Source organism: Habropoda laboriosa, unplaced genomic scaffold (assembly GCF_001263275.1).
Source record: "Habropoda laboriosa isolate 0110345459 unplaced genomic scaffold, ASM126327v1 scaffold57, whole genome shotgun sequence".
Lineage (NCBI taxonomy): Eukaryota > Metazoa > Arthropoda > Insecta > Hymenoptera > Apidae > Habropoda > Habropoda laboriosa.
The window spans coordinates 1662375-1683552 of record NW_017100229.1 but is presented as its reverse complement, the minus strand read 5'-3'; the positions used below and the strand labels follow the sequence as shown (position 1 = coordinate 1683552).

Here is a 21178-nt window from a genome sequence, read left to right as displayed (position 1 = left end):
CTCGGTCAGTAACGCGAGTACCAGCGAACGTTCCGCGTGTCTCCCGTTTTCATCGGTGATGTCGCGATAAAACCTCGAATCGAACTCGCAACGGGAGAAATACGCGGCTACCTCCTAACGTGTTCAGTGGATACGAAAATAGGTGTACATAGTGCTCTCGATACAATGCACAGTATGTCCTGCCAGTGAGGTGGAACTTTTATTCTCGATAAGGTCTGTATCGCTCGCTATCTATGCAACATTTCGCGTAAAGCACCTGCCTCTCGTAAACGTGCCGCTAAGCCAATCACCAAAGCTACACCGTGTTCTTTCAACTTGTATTTAATCGTATCACGCGTAACGTGCTTTTCACCGCGACTAAAATGCTCTTTCTACAGCTCCGACTACCTCCTCCCTCCCCCGAAAGTATGTAATTTCGAACGTTGCACCAACGAACGACGATCGCGATGTTACATTTCGTAGGATGAAATTTCGAGTAGACATGCGAAGGAACAACGTACGAGTAAGATTGTTAAAATGGTCGGCCCTTGGAACGTGGTCGAATCAGTTCGTCGAAAGCACTGCACTTAACTTTCCTAAAGCGGTAAATGCGGTAAACGAGGTTTCGCACAAGAGGATAAGCACATAATGAATTCATCCTCTGCTCTATCCTGCCCTCGCACCTGTTACATTGCTGGAATCGCTATACGGTGATGCTGATTTGTCTTATAGTCGTCGAAGGAAACACATGTAATCTTCAGAGGGAAATGGATTTACGCCGAGCGTTACGAACGAACCAGATTTTATCCTCCACTCCCTCTATAGTTTCAGCAAAAAAATTAAACTGCACGCTAATCCCTCAACGAGTCCTTTTCTAACAAAAAAAAAATCCGCGAGATAATTGCATTTGCTGGGACGCGAGTTAAAATGAACGTTGGACATACTGACAATAAGCAGAAGAACGAACAAGAATTGTTAATCGTTTCGTGACTTTAATACGTTTAAATATTTTCCTATCGTACACGGAAACTTTCTTTTTAATCCGTCGGACTTTTCATTTACGAAAATTGCAATATTTTCTATTTATAAATTGACGACATACCATCAGCGTTCAACCTCGTTCCACGTTTCTTCTGGTCGAATATTATCTTTCGTTGCCAAAAATAGTCGATGCTTGATTGATTTTGCAACAAAATACCGATCTAATATCTGAATATTAACACGACATCGCGACAATTTAATATTGCAATAATACGAACGAGTAATTTTGCGCAAAACTGTGTTATTACGATAATAATAGCATATAGACGAAGATAATTCGAACGAAAGGAAAGAATGACTTCTGTTGGATTAATTCCAGAAATCACAAATACCATTGAACAACCTGAAGTAACAATAGAACTGTCCAATAATGAAAAGCTATGAATATCACCAACTTCCAGCCTCCTCAACGAGACCCCTGTCTCTGCAAATGCATTTCGGTGTCTACTCGCAAACTTACGCAAAGAAAAAATGCAAGGAATTCGCAGTGCGGGCAATAAAACTACCCGTGAACACGAGAAATTGTAATAACGAAAAAGGGAAGGGTAAAAATTCGGGTAGATTTTTAATGAAAAGCTTGGGTCGAATTAAAAATAGATTCATTCTACTTTGGTTATGCTGCAATAATCTATCACCGCAACTACCGTACCACACGCAATCCTTTATTTTCATTGAACCACTGACCTACCTATCGAAGACTTAAACCATTTTCAAGCCTCAAGCACGCTTCTGAACTTACGTCGAGTACCTAATCACCTGCATTTCACTCAAACGATATTTCTTCTCTTTTCTTTTGCAGATTCGAGCGCCTGACAGCGCGGCGGGGCGGCCCCAATGCCGGTCAGGAAGGGCCTCCTCGCCCCACAAAACACTTTCTTAGATACTATCGCTACTCGTTTCGATGGAACCCGTAAGTATATTCACGAGAAATCAATCGATCAGCAGAAAAAGAAAAATTCCCTTTGTTAAAAGTGCAAAAATATGTATGTACCGAGGAAGGAGGAATTGTGTGGAACGTAAATAAAGTAAAGTATAACCAATAGAATTCCGATCACGCGGCAAAAGCTATTCGCGTAAACTTGCCAGGGGTGTAAAGGAACGAATCATAGTATCACGCCGTTCGATTAGCCCCAATCCCGACATTTCAAGACGACCCTCGTTTACGCGTCTTCCAGATAGAACGGGACGATTTGTCAATACGAAAAGTCCCCGGCGAATCTTCAATTTTACCGAGAGAAATACCGTTCGTCAAAAGATTATTCGCGTACCATCGAGATCTTTCGTAGAAGGGAAATTTGTCTCGACCATTTCACTTCCGCGACACAACTAAAATTAAATTCGGTAAATTAATACCGAAGCGTCACTCGATACTTAACAACGCGCGAAACCGAATTGTCTCGAGGGTGAGTACGCGTCGCTTAATGCTGTTTCGCGAAACAGTGGAAAGAACGATCGAACGAGATCATCTCTCGTAACATCGGCCGTTCCAACCTCTTCCCTCGGGACTACCTTCGGGTAGTTATCTTCAGCCTTTCCCCTTATGCCACACAGCTGGAGTTTTCAACTCTAGGAAAAAAGTATGTAATCCGAAGAGAAATTCTCGCGAACCGTCTCCTCGAATATCTGATAAAATTGATACAACAGGCCGAGAAAAATGCCAAACGTTCAAAGTTCCATGTACGAGTGTTGGAAAATTCCGAGTTTAAACGAGAGTGAGATTAGGCGTGCATTGAATTCAGACCGTGTTCAGATGTTTAAGCAGCAGCATCCGAGCAATCTTGCGGGACGAGTTTTGCATTTAATCTTATCCGCTCGAATCCCTCGGAGGAGGACCGATTTTAGGATGGATTCGTGCGACAGATACAAAGTTCGCAGACCACCGATATCACCGTGATAAACTTGGGGCCTGCAGACCAGGAAAAACTAATTACGAGAATCGTCGTCATCGTCGTCGTAAGAGAATTACAGGAAAGTTACGTTCGCGGAAAGTAATGGAATCGCATCTTTTTCCCTCTGTCGAGATGCTGACGAAATTGCATCCGTGTCGATCCAGCTAATCTCCTCCGGTACACTTTTCATTTAATTGGACGATTTAAATAGAAGGCGTTCACTTTTAACCGGTTAATTTATATTACATACATTTGCATAAGCTACTTAATTTTTTCAAAGTTAGAAGGGACGTCGTTCATCCGTGTACCACGACAGTTGCGCAATATTGTATTAGCATTTACGTAAGAATGAATTTTACAGCGACACTTGGCCTACAGTTTTAAGACGCTTAAAGCTGCTTAGCTCTAACGTATTCGCTCCGACACTTGTTTCACAATTGAAAAATAAACGAAATGAATAAATCTTTCACGATTCCTCGCTTACCACGTAGGCATTGTCAAGATGCATCTCCTACAAACTAAACGCGATTTGCTCGCGCATAGTTGCGCTAAAACTATGTTTGCGCAAGTCCAAGTTACCTAGAGTACCGATCAAGTACCGAGTACCTACTTGCTTGTTTACCACGCTTGCGAGGCAATCGCGTCGTTATAGAACGATGTCTCGTCGCGTCGCTTCAAGAGGATACGACGACCCTAGAATTATACTATTACGCTCGATCTTGGTGTTCCACCAAATACTCCAGTTTCTCCACAAACTCGGTCGCTCTTCAGAAAATACAAACATCCCGCGCCTCTTTCGACGTAATGTAATTTCGCGAGAACAAGCCTTCGCTCATTCGACGTCTATCGCTCTAATAGCCTCGCTGAGAAGAATTTTTTCACGCGTGACATCGACTCGACTCGCTTTCGTTAATTTTCGTTGTTCGCATGGATCGAAGTTGGTGGCCTTTCCATTGTGAACACTCGGATTTCGTTGGGAGAAAAGGGAAATAATTGCTCGTTAACGACGTTCCAAGTATGTACCTATCCCTGGATATTTTTGGCACTCTCTTTCTTTCTCCGAGCGTGTTTGGCGCATCGCCAACTGGGGTAGAGGATGGTTGACAACTGTTCAAACACTCGTTTGTCTTTGCTGACCAAGACTCATGGAGGACCTTTTAGCCAGGTTTTTTACGCGCCTACCTGCGGCCTGTTTCATCGATTCGACAGGGAACATTTTGATAAAAGAATCAACCAACCACAACGAAATACAGCTCAATTGTACAAGTTTGTTCGAAACTTTCAGGAACCTGCTCAGTTCAGCTATCCGTATTAAGAGCTTCAAATTAGAAAGTAATTTGCAAGCTGGACAAAAACGTATCGCACAAGTTTGATGCAAGTTCAAATAAGGCAAACTTGGTAGCGACATCGTATTTCTATAGCTAAGGTGCAGAGATGCACAGCCCCCTTGGCCGTGGGGTATGAATTCTGAGTAATATGCCCTCCAGTTTTATCACGCAGTCCGTCGACCCCAGACGGGGCATAGAATATTAATCTAACATCGACGCCGTGAAAATCGACTTTATACTACCTGCCTACGTACTTACTTGGGGTGCCATTCTGCTAAACACAACGACGATATACACCCGGTGAAGGTTATTTCGTTTCTCTTTATTTGAATCATCTCCGGTGAAACGTGAATTCAAGATGATTAATTTCTTCTTAACGAACGATCAGGGGACACCTCCGTGAACATTTGTCTAAACGTATTCGTGCCACGTTTCAAATGGCAAACATGGTTACAGCGACCACACGTATCCGCGGTTTCACGAACAACTTTGCTAAACAATGTAGCAGATTCTATCGTAAAAGATGATTAATTTCTCGTCTGTTGTACCCGGTAATCTGAGATTTACGGTGTTTCCCTATTACCGGAGTAAGCAGAAAACATTCTATGCGGAATTTCGTTTCAAGTTTTATGCAACAACCTACTTTGTTTTACGAAAGTGAAGGCGGCCAGGTAAATCTCTTTGCAGATGCCGAATGACCTATTTATTATCCGCGGATACTGTTTAGTTTCATTTCCGCTAGAAGAATATCGACAATTATCGAGGGACTTGCCAAGTCGGGGGAACGAAACGGGACAATTTCACAAGGGACACAGAGGACTTGTTAGAAAAAAGAAAAACACTGTTGTCGAGGAACATCTGATTTATCCGCCACTGCCTCCGGGGAGCTATCTCGCGAAAAAAGTAGAAAAACTTTTTACTTTCTCTTCCCCCGACAGAGCATCAAACGGACGAATTGCCGACGCGGGTGACACGCTGTTAGCAAAACCCGTTTCTCTCAAGTAGTAACGATCGAGCAAACGCCAGACGAGAAATCGGGATGTAACCGATACGGCAAAGTGTTCCACCTATGCGCGTATATTTAACAGTAACTTCCAACGTAGTCGAAGCTACGTATCACCGTGAAACCTCAAAACTTCCACAACAGTTTTCCTCCACCGCGAATGAACGCCACCACGGTGAATTAATTGTAACGCAACGTCACGCTGTGGTAAATTTCACGAGGCTCGCGAGTGAATAGGCGTGTAGCCTGTCTAGGAATTGCATTCAAAGTTAGGATTGATATGCGACATCGAGTAAACTTGTACGAACGCGTAAATCCCAACATGGATCAGTTTCTGAAAACAGAACCAGCCACAGCCTAGAGAACCTTGTGCGAACGCAATCAAAATATACCCTGGAATAGTTTACGAGCGACACGTGAGCAAACATCGTATTGCATCTTTAATTTTCCGTCAGCTTAATTGCGCGAAATTGGTATCGATCGGGAGATAGAACAGAAAGTGGAAAGGAATAGGGGAAAAATGCATCGAACCTATCGAAGATTCAGGTATTGATCGGCGCAGCGGCATATAACGATTGCTCGATATCAACGACACTTATCTTATCGCGACAATCAACATTGTGACGAAAAGTAACGACGCAGTTCGTTCCCGGGAAATGCACAATGGAAGTATATGGTAAACGCGTGAACTGGTTCCAACAGGAATAAATCGGAAATGAAACCACTAACAACGAAGAAATAGTCAACTGCAAAACGCATTCGACGAATGGGAGAAACGATGAACGAATTTTTTCTGCAAGAGTACGACCAAGTTACTCGATAGCGAAAAGGAGAGAGTCGGTATGGGTTCCCTTAGGCAGCAGACTTGATACTGCCAGGCTTAATCTCTTCATATACCGGTCTAAGGGAGGCATTCTAGAGCAAGGGGAGAGGTAACCCGTCGAGGTGAAAGAGGAGATCCCAGACATCGACGAGTGAATAGAAATCGTCCTTTATTTCAAGCAGCTTTTTAAGAGAGAGCCCAAACTTTCTTCATTTTGCCTACGTTAAATACTTGTGTCGATGCGGGGGAGAAAAGGTAGCTGTAGTTGAAGAAACCAAGCCAATTAAATTCTACTCGACCGTAAGAAAGATAAACGTATTTTGAATCTTACTGAATTGCTATTTTCACGGTACACGGACGAAATAGCTATTGGGAAAGATAGGTTCCGGTAAGTGGCCCAATTGTTCGCGTCGCGTCTCGTCGCGTCGTTCCAGCGGCATTCGGTTTGCAGAACGTTGGACTTTGTGTTTTCGCATCGTCTCCACCGGAGACTTTTGTAAAATGAACTAATTTAAACGACGGATTCAGAACTCGACCGTTCCATCTCACGTACTCGAAATTTTGTAGAAATCCGATTAGGGAGAACGGTACACCGCGACCTCGGTGGAAATTGCTAAGTTACCATCGTCACCGACCTCAATCATGGGTGATAAAGTTCCGCTGGTAACGAGTCTCTCAGCCTTCCTCTTTAAATTGCACAGACGAACCAAGATTATAAATACGAAGTGTCGCTCTTAGCCAGCGCGGATTTTGTCGTGCGAAGAAACAAATTTGGATTACAGACCATCGATAAAGAACGTCGGAGAAAACGACGTTACAAGGATGCCAAGGTTCGAGTGACTCGAATAGGAGCTTAACCTTTGAAAAGGAAAAAGTAACACGAAGACGTTGAGCAAGTGCTAGAAACGGGATAAAATGTTTCTATACCGAGGGAGAATATTTTCGGCTAGAGAATGTAAAAGGAGACTGCGGGCTCGACTTCCGATGGAGGTCAACTTTTGCTTGCAATCCTTTCAAGAGTATTACATCCGTGACAATATTCAGGGAAGAATTAATTGAACATGCTCCGGTGATTTGAGATCTTGACTTTGATAATACAAGAAAGGTCTCTACTGTATTGAAAAGGAGCCGATACAATTTACCGCTAGATTTTCTCAACTTTGATTAAGCCACTTTCCTCTACTTTCTACAATTAGCGTCCTATCCGAGAGTTGTATCGACTACGATCCTATCGGTCTGATTGCCAGAGAAACTGCCTCGGAGGGTGTACGAAAGATTAGGAGCGCAACGTTCCTGGGGTGAAAAAATACAAGGCACAAGCTCTCCCTTTATTTACACGAACTTTAGCAGAGTCCACGATACGTGATGAAAAGCGCAAGGTCGACATGTATGGGTAATACCAACTTTTAATCCATAATGGCCACGATATCGCCGTCGTTGATGCAAGATTTTCATTACCACGCGAGCAGCAAACCACTCTCGACGCGTTTTAAAATGTCCAACAAAGTATCACGTTTTCTTAATCCTTTTGTACATCGCGCCAACAACGAGGACGAAATCGCGTTTTTATGCCGCAAATGCACATCGAGATAAACGGAAGATGAAAATAGGATTGGCAAATACAACTGGTCGATGCATCTAGCAGGACGGATATTGAGCCGCGTAAACCGCAACAGGCAGGGCGACACACCGTCATATCCACTTAATTATTTTGATCGCGTAGTTATCGCCGGATGCGCTTACACTCCCGAAAATATTCGCTAGTTGAACGCGACTAGATTACGGTTGAATTTTATTTCATTATCCCGGTCTCGCGTATCGTATCGTATCGTTCTTGGTCAGCCGAACAACTAGAGAGAAGAGAAATTCACGTTTCGATCTACCACGCGGAATTACCGTTCGATCATTTCCAAATAACACCACATTTTCGAGTAATCGACCGGTGGTAATTGTATTTTTCAAATTTACGTTACTCGTGTCAGAAAATTGAAACCTCAGCCGAGTTTAATTAACAAAGCCGCGTTTCTTCTTTCACAGCCGTGTAATTACGTTATTTCAAGTTTAATTAGAATTCGTGCGCAAGGAGTACACAGTTTTAAGCATAAATCGATTTTCTCCCATGCATAGAGCTACCATCGTAAAATCTATATTTGTTTAAGATGCGCTTTTCATGATCTGCAGCTATTTTCACCATTTACCAGATTCCATCATTATTTACATCGGACGCAGCTTACTTATCAGATTTCGGGTTTTCCTCGCGCAAATTTAGACGATTGCAACAAAAACCTATTTGCGTATTCGTGTATCGTATCTTTCAGCGATCTACCGTCACTGGGATTCGCGCGAAAGAACGTTTTCCCTGTTTACAACGCGATATTCCGGCGGAAAGCTGCGTTAGACGCGTGTTTCTGCGTGTGTTACGTATGCACACGACACAATCGACTCCATTAGTCTTCGTCAAGACAGGACTGTGAAACTATGGCTGAAACTTTACGCCGCTTTTAGCGGCTGATGCGATGAACGTAAACGCTGTCGTTGTCGCGACCACTAGTTTGCGCATGTCGGTGCACCTACGTGCAGTGGAATTGGAAATTCGAACGGTGATTTCACACATATACTTATCGGGCGTGAATAAATATACAGGAAGAGAAAGGTGTACAGATGTCTCGGAATAGGACGTCTAATTAAAGGGGGAAACGCTGCGAAATTCAGTTGGGTACAACACAGAGCTAAAATTAATCTTTTACCGTTTCACGACCGCACCTCGCCTCGCCTCGCCTCAACGATAAACGCGTAATTATCATCTCTTCAAACCGAGGGAACATTAACTCCATAATCTACCTCTGAGCATCAAAATTACAGTCGGCTTGCTCGACAACAGAATCGCTGAAATTCTATCTACGAACGAAAATTACGGGAGCCGATCGCTGCTCGAACGTTATCCCTAAATTATATTTTTATCTTACAACCCTTCGCAGACAAACTCCCTATCCAACCAACACGCCACCGTCGCTATTTTTCGCGCTGCATAAAGGGTGGCTTAATGATCAGTCACCATGATCCGTTCCGCAAACTGCGAAAAAAAGTTCCGTCATACTGTTCAGGTGTGCCCGTTCACCGAAAAAAACAAAAACAAAGGAGCTTCTTTACGCGTTACCTCAACATTCGGCGGAGAAATTAACGACGCGCTCCGAGAACAGGAAGCGTCGAGAGTCGGAGTCTCGCAAAGCTGAGAAAAGATGAAAGTGTTTCAGGGATGGCCGTAAAATTAAAAATAGTACCGTCGCTACCCCGAGAGAGATTATGCGTGACGTCAGCCGCGTTGACAAAGCTATCAACCAATGAACTGTACTACACGATGCAGTCATGCATCGCGCATTACGCCTGTGTAATTATCAAAATCTTGTTTACTTGCCCGATGCATTTACCAACGAGTCGACGCAATGCCTCTTTCTAACAGGACGGAAAGTATCGCCGAACAGTAATTGAAAGCATGTGGTCGCGTCATCGGGAGATAACTCTGAAATTCCTACATATTCTGCACTTTTTCGAACACGTCACGATCTATTTTTTCCCCTTTAAAGCAAGTATTATTCGTTTTTGTTGGCAGACAGCAACTTTGTGCTGGGAAATGCGCAGGTTCCGGCGCTCTACCCGATCGTTTATTGCTCGGACGGTTTCTGCGAGCTGACGGGATTCGCGCGAGCGCAAATCATGCAAAAAGGTTGCGCTTGCAAGTTCCTCTATGGCACGGAAACGAAGGAAGAGAAAAGAGCGATGATTGACAAGAGCCTCGAGAGCAAGACGGAACTGAAGATGGAAGTTGTGTTTTATAAGAAGGACGGTACGCTTTTGCACAACAGACACCGGTGTCCGCTGATTATCAATACGCGTCGATCTTTCATTTACTTTCCTACCATGGGCGTACTAATTGGCTCGTCTAATTGGTTCGACCTGATTCCTTAAAGAGCAACTTTATCGATCGAAAAATTCACGAAATTGAAAATTCTTCGACTTGTTCAAACTAGCGTTTCGCTTAAATTCACTTTGCGATTTATAACGCGGTAAGAGTAGAATCCACGATATAATATGATTATAGTGATTGGACGTAAACGCGCGCACGAGGAGCACAGGTGCAACGGAGTACCTAGCTACGTTTAATCAAGATAATCGATTCGATCATGTTCTATTATATTTGTGCAACACCAACTGGCGATATTTTCGATACCGGTGTTTGCTACCCCTCGCGTTCGATCCTCCCTATCTGGAATTGAAATGAAACGAAAGATTCCGATTAGGGATTGGACGGGATCGGTATCTAATACACGTACGGTACAGGTAGGTTGAACGAGATATCTGTGTTTGATCGTAGGAAATAAGTTCGATTGCTTGCTCGATATTGTTCCGATCAAAAACGAAAAGGGCGACGTCGTTCTGTTTCTGGCATCGCACAAGGATATCACCGATACGAAGAATCTTCAGCTGTGTGAGTTGCACGATAGTGGTGAGTTCTAGCCAAGCTTCGCCGCTGAACCCAGTCTGACGAAACGATTTTCTCTGGAATGCATTTCGATCGACGTCATTGATGAATTGCATTCCAAAGTATCCGAGCACGGACCATACATCGGGTATGGATTAAACGTTCCCACTGTACATACTTTTTCCCAACGTATCCAACGTTTCGTGCTTTCTACACCGCGATCACGCAACACTCTGCACGTACAAACCTCGATGCAACATTATTCTGAAACGCAAAACACCAAAGAGCACAAATGAAGAACCAGCCAGCCTCCGATAGTCATGCCATTGCACGCGTTAGTCATTTTACAAAATCGACCTACATATGTAGAAACACGCTACGTAAAGGTATTTCGTTCAGAACGAGAGATATTTTTCTCGATAAAGTAAATATCGAAGATGGAGAAGAGAGAACGTTCACGCTTATATTTAACGACTCGGTATAAATATACATTTCTCTACCCCTTCCCTCCCCTTGTTTGCACTTGACGTTTGAAGCTTGAAACCGGCACGGAAGGAGAAACGTACAATTATATTTCAGACGCAAACGGTGGTCTCGATCCGGAGGCACCGCCGGCTAATTACGGCAGGAGGAGAAGTCGCGCCGTACTTTATCAATTATCAGGCCATTACAAGCAGGACAATAAGCACAAAATAAAATTGAACAATGTAAGTGGCAGAATTTCCACTTGCAACGACTCGAGGAGCAAAACGTAGGTATATTATTCTCCGTGTGAAAATTCTAGAATCTCCTGCATTCCACTGCAGCACCTTTACCAGAGTATAAAACGACGGGAATCAAAAAGTCGCAGTTCGTCCTGAGCCATTACGGCGGCTTCAAGTCTTGCTGGGATTGGTTAATACTCCTTGCCACGTTTTACGTGGCAATCGTCGTCCCTTTTAACGCGAGCTTCATTAACATCGATAGGCCAACGATGGTCAGCGACGTAGTCGTCGAGGCGCTCTTTATAATCGGTAGGTATTCTAAGCCTAAAGCCTGTTCGGCATATCGATCGGTGTACTTGGAAAATAATTGAAACGGGAAGGGTGATTCGAGGAGCTCCTTACCCTGCCGCCACCGCTCAAAGCAGTTTTCCCCAGACGCGAGCATTTACTTTTGGTTTTCGATGCATTCATACATATATGTCTTGCATAATAGCAGAATGTCGCGAATGTGGCGATAATAGCCCTTCGCTGGTGTTGCACGGGACTGCGTCTCTTTCGGAACAGAAACCGAGAGTAATGCTTGCGCCCGTGCCCGGCAATTGACGGAAACGAGGGGGAAAAGAATAAAACGATCTTTCCGCAGATATCGTTCTGAACTTTCGAACGACGTACGTTAGCAGGAAAGGAGAAGTGGTGAGCAACAGCAAGAGCATCGCTGTGAACTATGTAAAAAGCTGGTTTTTCGTCGATCTCGTCGCAGCTTTACCCTTCGACTTTCTTTACGCATCGGACGTTTACAGCGGCGAGGTGAGTAAGTTGCGTTTATCGGGGGAGATATTCCGATACGTGTACTCGAGAATTGATTCCTCAACCTTTCAGTTTGCTCGAACGTTAGATACCCTATCAGATTCGTAAAGAAAGAAAAGTGGATGTCTATACGAGATCTGGAAGCGAGTTCTGAATAGAGTTCGTTTAGCAAAGCTCGATGTATTATATGTGTTATTAAGTTGAACGACCTACCTACCGATTTCTCGCGGATAGCTGCGATACGGAGGCGCATCGCGATGCACGATGAATGGTACAATCTAGTCGTGGTAGAGTCGTAGCGCAGGAGAATTCGTAATTACACGGATTGTTATCGGATGCGAAAGGTTACATTCCTCGGGGCGACAAATTGGTGTTAGATTAGAGCGAGAAACGAATGGCGCGATTTGATGTATCGATGTACAATCCCGTGACACGTGTTATTAATAGCATGTTTTTACCATAGGAATCGGGACACGGTAACATTCATTTAGTAAAATTAACAAGATTACTAAGGCTCGCGCGGTTACTTCAAAAGATGGATAGATATTCGCAGTACAGTGCCGTTATTTTGACGATGTTAATGCTATTTTTTATCCTGGTGGCACATTGGTTGGCTTGCATTTGGTTCGTTATCGCAGAGAAAGAAAGATTAAGAAACGATAATGATTGGGATCTCGGTAAGTTCGATTTTCTTACACAAGACAGCATTTCTATAAAATACAAGTCCATGGAGTTGAGTTCACCGTTCAGATTGGATCTCCGCGAGAAACTTGAATGCCTACAAGTCAACAAAACCGAGTTCTTTCTTTCCTTTTCCCTTTTGGACGCGTACGCGTTTCCTCTTGCCTTGCCCTCTAATCTCTTGGCGTAAATTAACAAGGTCTCGTTAAAAGAAAGAATGCGCGATGCTGCCTCGCAGACCTCTTCATCCAGCTTCTAACGGTGCACGTTAGAGTATCCTACTTGGAAGTAAACGGAGGGAGCGAAACAATTTGTCCCCTAACAATTTGATCGACTTTGGCATACTTGTGAACGATATTCGCGATAAGAACACGTCGACTTTGTATTTGATAGAGGACGAGAGACGAGAATCTCTGTCGAACTCTGACCGACTGAATTTTTCAGGTTGGATTCACACGTTGGCAGAAAGACTAAAGATTTCCGTAGAGAACGTAACGCACGCGGAAAGCTACATCACAGCGTTGTATTTCACTTGCAGTAGCTTAACGTCCGTAGGATTTGGAAACGTGTCCGCCAATACATTCTCCGAAAAGTTCTTCTCTATTTGTACGATGCTGATTGGTGGTTAGTAATCACCCTCGATCAAACGATGTTAATTAACACCGAATTAATTTCACGGAAGTTTGGACATTGTGTATGCTACAGCTCTGATGCATGCCGTGGTGTTCGGTAACGTGACGGCGATTATACAAAGAATTTACTCCAGAAGGTCGTTGTACCAAACCAAATTACGGGATCTCAAGGACTTTTTCGTGTTGCATCAGATCCCCGACGAGCTGAAACAACGGATGCAAGACTACTTCCAGACTATGTGGTCCTTGAACCACGGTATCGATATACACGAGGTAAAGAAGAAATAATCCTACTTAGAATTAGCCGAGATTAACGTCCGTCCTTTCAGACCCTGAAACAATTTCCCGAGGAACTCAGGGGGGACGTTTCGATGCACCTGCATCGCGAAATATTAAGTTTGCCGATATTCGACGCTGCCTCCCAGGGTTGTCTCAAGCTGCTTTCTCTACGCATTAGAAATAATTTTTGTGCTCCAGGCGAATTTCTCATTCACAAGGGGGACGCGCTCTCGTACATCTACTACTTATGCAACGGCTCGATGGAGGTCGTGCAGAATAACATGGTCGTTGCGATTTTAGGTACGGCACGCCAACCTTCCCTATTCTCCTCTCATTTTCACTCCAGACATGCGAATCGCAAACACCGTTCTCCTTCCGTTTCGTTTCGTTTCGTTTAAAGGCAAAGGCGATTTAGTAGGCTGTGACATAAACGTTCACCTGCAGCACAGTAGTAACGGGGGTGGAACAAGTGGCACAGGTGTCGACGTCATAGTCAAATCGAGTTGCGACGTTAAAGCGTTAACCTACTGTGATCTCAAGTGCATAAATATGCAAGGACTTGTCGACGTGCTTCGATTGTACCCCGAGTACCAGCACGAATTTGCACACGACATACAACACGATCTCACTTACAATTTACGCGAGGGATACGAGGCCGAGGTAAATTTCCAGGTTCTACGGTATCGATTCCGATTCACCCAAATATTCTTTCCGATACGCCCGCAGCAAGAGTCCGATATGAACGGACCATCGTTGACGCTACCCTCGATCAGCGAAGACGACGAAAATGTGCCCGACGAGGGGGAAACTTCACCTTTGTCACCAGCGAACAAGTCGCCTTTACACACATCTTCGAGCCCAAGGCACGCAAAGTTCAGGTCAGTTCGTCACCCCCTTCCTTTCCTCTCTCACCTGCACACCAATCTTACAATACCTCGACAATAGGGAAGAGTATCGAGACGCGAGGAGACCTGGAAGAGGAGTTCTGGTGAGAGGAAGGGCTGCTCAAGTAATCGCTCAAGAATCGATGGAGGAACACATTCGGGGGTCTGTCGAAAGGCTCGATACGCAATTTTCTACGTTACATCAAGACGTCGCCACCCTCAGTTACGAGGTACGCGTCACGGCAAAAATTACATCCAATCGAATTATGTACCACCGCGTAATTCAAATTTCTCGTCGAAACGGCGGGAATTATATAGGTGAGAAACGCGATTCAAGCTCTGCAAGTACTAGCCTGTTCGCCTCAAAGCAATCCGAATTTACCGACTCCCGCGAGCCGTGGAAGCGGTGTTTTGGCGAGAAGCTCGTCTCACCCTCCGGATGCCATCTGCTGGGATCCTCCGACGAGAATGTTAGACGCGTCTACGCAGACCGACTGGCCCGCCGACTTGTTCGAATCCTGGGTTAAAGGAAATCCTCAGAGAGTCCTCAGGATTCTCGAACTCGATCCAGACGCCCTCTCGAGACAACCACCCTCCCCGACACCGTCTCCGTCTTCTCCTCCACCGCCGCCGTACGAGCCCCTGTCGCCTCTTGTTGGGACACCGCCGCACTCGCCCCCCCTCTCGCAAGGTAATTATTCCGATCGCACCGTTTTAATTCATTAATCAACCTCCAAGCCCGTCTCCCCTCTTCCAGGAAACAATAATTTCGTCTACGGAGAACGGCACATTCCTCGTTTATACAAACCGACCAACTCTAGCTGGGATCCCGAGAACAAATTGCCCCACCGATTTAGCGCCGGTGACGCCGATAACGCGTCTTTGTATCAACCATTTACCGCTCTGCGCCGACTTCCAGAATCGCGCTCCTTGAAATTCGATCCCTTCGATAGCTGAACCTTTCCGCAAACATATCACGGTGACAAACCATAGGTGCGAAATTAAGTGTTCACATATTTTACGTCGGTTCCTTCTTTTTGCAAATACTTGAAAAGAAGAGCAAGTGTCCTCCACCCTTATTGTCCGATTCGAAAAACCCATTTATCTTCGGGGGAAAGTTTCGCTTCTGGTCATTCCATACACATACATACGTGTTGCTGTGATTCGTTCAATCTGTTAATACCCTTCCGCGTGGACTTTGCTGCAAGTAAATCGGCAAAACTTTTATTATTTTCGTTCAACGTTTCATACCGCGGAGTCTTTTCTCCAAACGGGAAGACTTTAAGGAAAAGGGAAAAGAAAGAAAAAAAAAGCTACCGGAAATTTGAAACTTTAGCGTAGCAATAATGTGCACAAGAAATTTCGATGTATCCGCCGACGTCCAAATTAGCTGCTAGTGTATATTGTAAAGTAGCCATAATTGGAGCATTTACCATCGCGTTAAAAAAGAAAAGGATGTTAATCTCCAAAAATAGGTGACACACGATACATTGTAGGAAGATGTGAAGAAAAGGAAAAAACAATTAATGTATCGTATAAAATTATTATACGCGCGAGATGTATCCAATTGTAAGTATTTCTTGAACGGATTCAATGTAAATAGTATATCGCTATGAGAAATATGTGATAAGGCACGGCTTTGGCCATGCACGACAATTGTATTCGTTCACCTTTCATCGTCATTTGTGAAGCATTAATCGAAATCTATTATCCGTATATACATACATACGTATATGACAAAAAAACGAAATGGAACGACCAATCATTTCAGCTACATATTGTATATTCTCCTCTTTCGAGAACACGAGAAAATAATGCAACACGAACACTTTTTAAACCATCGAAAGACCAAAAACTGTAAAACACATCAATCGAATATATGTAACGTGAGTATTAGATGAGAAATGAAATATTTAGATTTATTATAATATCGCAATTTCACAAATGTCAATGAAAGCAGCTGTTTTATAAATATTTCATATATTTTGTTATACTGTTTCTATGCTCCTCACCTTATAATTCAAGCTAAAAACGTATTGTAATACTATCTAACCTACTTCACCTATTCTACTACTTTTTACACTCTTCGAGTAACTGCGAAGAAAACATTCGTCGTTTTAACGTGTACGAAAATGTCAGTAAGCACAAAATATTCAATTATTTCTTAACGCACACCGGGACAAAGTGTGCTCGAACTTGACGAATTTGAAAGAAAACGAATGTTCAAAAATGTACAATTATAATTTCACTCTTAGACTTAAAGTGAAGAAAAAAGAAGATATTGTTATTCGTGTTAAATATAAAAAGAAAGAAATACAAATATATACATGTACGCGTACATGTGCATATACTTACATTTTTCCCTATATGAACTTATATATAGTTGGTAAGTTTATGCCACGATGCAAACAAGATATGAAATTATCGAAAACTTAGCTAAACTTAGTTAAATTTTTTATCGTACATTTTTTAAAACCAAACTAGTTAGAAAACTTTTGAACCAACGGCCTTAAAATAAATATTTATTTTTCTCAACATCCTTGAATATCGCGGAGAATAATATAAGGGTACGATTTCTACGTACATACGTACATACGTTGTTTACGCCCGTACTTTTCCGTTGAATCTTTTCTAGAGTATCATGTTACAAAACACCGAGATCGCGCTGTTCTCACTCTAAATCCGGTAAAAGTATACGTACCGTGCACGAATGAAATAATTTTAAAAACTTGTGCATTGTCGAGGAAAAAGATCGACTCTTCCGCGAGCGTTTTTACTGTTAAATTATGTTGTATCCGTTGCAAATATAAATATTGTACAAATGTGTTAAGGGACAAAATATATTTATAAATATATTATCGGAGAGTGACGAGATCTTGAAAGTACCAATGTTAGCAAACGAATTGAGGAATCTTAAATAATGCTTTTACGGCTAAAATACGCCTACCAACTTTTCACAAATAATTGCCGTTTGTATATATTCTTAACTGCTTACTGTACAGTGTGCATCGTATAATTGGCAACCTTTCTTTACTCGTCTCGTTATAAAAAACAAAACAAATAAAAATATTTACCGAAACACTTAACTCGAATTTCGTTTTTATTCGATATGCCCCACGCATATTACTTTCAAATGATTTCACAACACACTTGTGGAAGTGAAGTTAACGTTAAAAAATAGACGGAACGTGTGAAACTGCATAATTTTCACTACTAAAAAATGATTAAATTGTGACGCAAAAATGGTTTCCATTTTCCATAAAAACGAGCGTCTCTATCATTCGCCATATTTCTACGTCATTTTAAACTAACGATTTCGAACGTTAACCGTTACCGATTTCGAAACGAAATATTCGTCAAATTACCAAGTGAAATATGAAAAAAAATATTAAATACTTACCTTTAAGAGATGATTCCCTCGAAAATGACGCAATCTTCGTAAGGATTTCGATCGTAAATCGATGACGCGCCAACACTTCGATAGCAATCGTCAAATTTTTCCAAACTACCCACCTTTCAACTATTATATCACAAGCACTGAAGCTACACATCGATCAACGCTGAATCTACATATACTTTATACGAATACGTCGAATAAAGCGTTTTTTAACCGAAAGAATTTTCGAAAGAACGGAGCAACGTTCACTGCATTCGCGCGCGAAATAATAGTAACGACATATTCTACTTTTCGATCGATATATCAACTTTCTCTTCTTTTAAACTATTTTGTGGACACTTTATGTACGTTGTGTAATTATATTTAATACACTTTTCACAAAAACAACGCTTCTCTCGGCCCTTTTTATAAATTCTGACCGCAGCATCCCGGTAAGCGTCCTACCCAATAACACACACGTAATGCAACTAATAGAGGATGCGTGCGCGGTAAGAAACTACGTTAGTTTAGAACGGCCTATTATCTCGATCAACTATCATGTATAATTTCGTGAAAATTATAAAAAATTCATCAAACTAAAGTATGATAAAAACAAAATGCATTTAATATCGTTAATATAACCTTTTGATTTGATTTATTTTGTCTATATACATATATGCCTATATACAGCCCAGAATATTCGTAATTTTTTTAGCATACTTCTGAAGCATTTTATATAAAAAAAAAATCGTATTTTAAATTCTGGTAATTTACATCTATGAATAAATATTTTCAATTGCTTCTGAAACTTTTTCGCGAAAAATGTTTTCTACGATAATTTTGAATTCTTGCCTGATTTTGGAAACGTTGTACGTAGTGGATCACATGACCTCTACTTTTCAGTTGCTAATTCCTCGTCGCCGGTGTTTGTTGCTCCCGAACAGTGTTAACAATTTCTTTAAAAATAGTGTAAATTTGTGGTGTTCAGTGTTCCCAAGTGTGAAAAAAAGTGTGTACGATGCCCGAGGAAAGTGTGTGTGGTAGGTATTTTGAAATAAATTGAATAAAATAGAAAATATGTGGATATAACTTTGTCGTGCTTGGACGCGGATTGCGTCAGCTCTTGGCGTGGGTACCGGTAGCACATTTTTTTCTCAATTTACGTAGTTCCACTTATTTATTATTTAAATATGACTTTAGTTGCTTTCAAATGATAAATTATTATGAAAATATTAGTCATTTCATGAATTTCCTTTTCTCTTTACAGATTTTCAGCAGTGTCTCCTTTGAATTCAAATCGTCACGGCTTCCAACACCTGCAACCAAAAGTGTTAGAAGCACACAGCAAGGGTGAGTCCCTCATTTTCATTCTTAGTTTTACATTTTTTGTATGTCGAGAAATAAACTAACGAAAGTTTTTCTACTTTTTGAGCGTTTGCATATTTTTTTAAATATTTATAAGTATAATTTAAATTCGTGATGTAGTAATTATGAATATTTTAAATTCCATATGATGGTCAGGTATAATAATAAATGCAAAACTTTTTTACTATTTAATGTCGCTTATGTTGGTACGTAAGCAGCGTGGGTATATTAAGAATATTATAAGATCTCGATCTTGAATTTAATTATTGGCGAAAAATTTCAAATATTCTTGCAAAAGAATTCTGTATTATCGACGTTATCGTTATCAATAGTTTGCCGTTGCAATTCCAATCTATACAGTCCTCGAATTTGCTATTCTTTATCAGATGTGGTATACTAAATGGTTTTATGCTACAAGATGTCGCTGAATACCGAATCTATAGAATTTAGTATCGGTAACCGGAGGACGAAATTTTGCGAGAATGTGATAATCTTTCATTTAGATTATTTTAGTGCTCTCTGCCAGTCTATATTAAACTTCGACATCTTTTCCTTCTTTTAAAGTTTTGTGAATATCGTACTTCTTTCTAAATCGTTTTGAGCTAACCATAACTTAAGAATTACCATTTGATTGTCCATTTGTGTCATACAATATTGTCAAAATGAGCAACCAAAAAACAGTGCCAAATTCAATAAAGTTCCTTTTTGGGGGAACAGCTGGGTTTGTTTTTTTTTAATCATTTTGTAGATATATCTTTAGAAAATAACATTTAAATATTAAGAAACGTAAATAAAGGTTAATCAATAACACTTGTTTCCATTAAAGTACTAACTTAAATTATTGTAAAGTAACATTTGATATATACGTATGTATATATCGACAAGTACCTCTTTGTAATTAAAAAAGACAGAAAGTTTATATTCAGTTGATTACTTTATTCTAGAATGGCTGCAACATGTTTTGTTCAACCATTAGATTTAATAAAAAATCGAATGCAATTAAGCGGCACAAGAATATCAACTATAAGTGTAGTATCCTCAATTTTAAAAAATGAGGGCTTCTTAGCTTTCTATTCTGGCTTATCTGCTGGCTTATTACGTCAGGGTACATACACAACTACAAGATTGGGTATATATACATGGCTATCTGAAATTGTTTCGTGAGTACATGTTCCTTGAATGAAAAATATTGCACGTACGTGTACTCTACAATTGTTTAATATTTCTTATATTCAGAAGAGACAGTCAACCAAACTTCTTTGTAAAAGCATTGATAGGTAGTACAGCTGTTTTTTTTTAGAATGACTGCTGATGGTAGACTACCTTTCGGTATGTCCATTGATGGTTGAACATTCGATAGGGGTTTTACAATGCTGAGCAATGTTGTATTTTTAGCTGAGAGACGCAATTATAAGAATGCATTTAATGCATTGGTTCGAATAGCCAGAGAGGAAGGCTTTTTAGCATTGTGGAGAGGTACTGTTCCAACTATGGGAAGAGCTATGGTTGTAAATGCTGCTCAATTGGCATCATATTCCCAATCTAAAGAAATATTACTTAACACTGGTTTGTACATAAGCAAATAATTACCCTCACAGTGAATTACATTGGGATAACATCCTTTCTTTATTTATTTTGGGTAGGATATTTTGCTGAAAATATCACATTGCACTTTATAAGTTCCATGATATCAGGTTTAGTAACAACTGCTGCTTCTATGCCAGTTGATATTGCTAAAACAAGGTAAATATTATTCAAGACTAAATTAGTAAAATGGTTGTGAAAATACTTTCACACTATGCATTATTAATGGCTTGCAGGATTCAAAACATGAAAATTGTGGATGGTAAACCAGAATTTAAGGGTGCAGTAGATGTCATAATTCAAGTGTGTCGAAAAGAGGGAAT

At 41.4% G+C, this 21178-nt stretch overlaps 2 protein-coding genes across 2 annotated transcripts in view; both read left to right on the top strand.

Annotated features, from left to right (window-relative positions):
• The first annotated feature begins 134 nt into the window (after window positions 1-134).
• LOC108571344 (potassium voltage-gated channel subfamily H member 8) lies at window positions 135-15514 on the top strand. The gene is made up of 16 exons (XM_017933361.1): window positions 135-213; window positions 1820-1930; window positions 9674-9907; window positions 10436-10567; window positions 11123-11250; window positions 11328-11556; window positions 11891-12054; window positions 12518-12731; window positions 13180-13359; window positions 13441-13640; window positions 13697-13946; window positions 14047-14306; window positions 14373-14524; window positions 14592-14760; window positions 14849-15221; window positions 15288-15514. The coding sequence occupies exons 2-16, from the start codon at window positions 1855-1857 to the stop codon at window positions 15485-15487; spliced, it is 2961 nt and encodes a 986-aa protein (XP_017788850.1). The 5' UTR covers window positions 135-213; window positions 1820-1854; the 3' UTR covers window positions 15488-15514.
• A 4378-nt stretch (window positions 15515-19892) lies between these two features.
• Window positions 19893-21178, top strand: part of LOC108571343 (mitochondrial 2-oxoglutarate/malate carrier protein-like) — a 1362-nt gene continuing 76 nt past the window's right edge. Inside the window, 7 exon segments of the mRNA XM_017933360.1 lie at window positions 19893-19992; window positions 20216-20431; window positions 20508-20549; window positions 20551-20600; window positions 20667-20837; window positions 20915-21014; window positions 21092-21178. The exon segment at window positions 21092-21178 is cut by the window's right edge and continues 76 nt beyond it. Of these exon segments, the coding sequence (XP_017788849.1) occupies window positions 19934-19992; window positions 20216-20431; window positions 20508-20549; window positions 20551-20600; window positions 20667-20837; window positions 20915-21014; window positions 21092-21178 (725 nt within the window). The 5' untranslated portion in view covers window positions 19893-19933.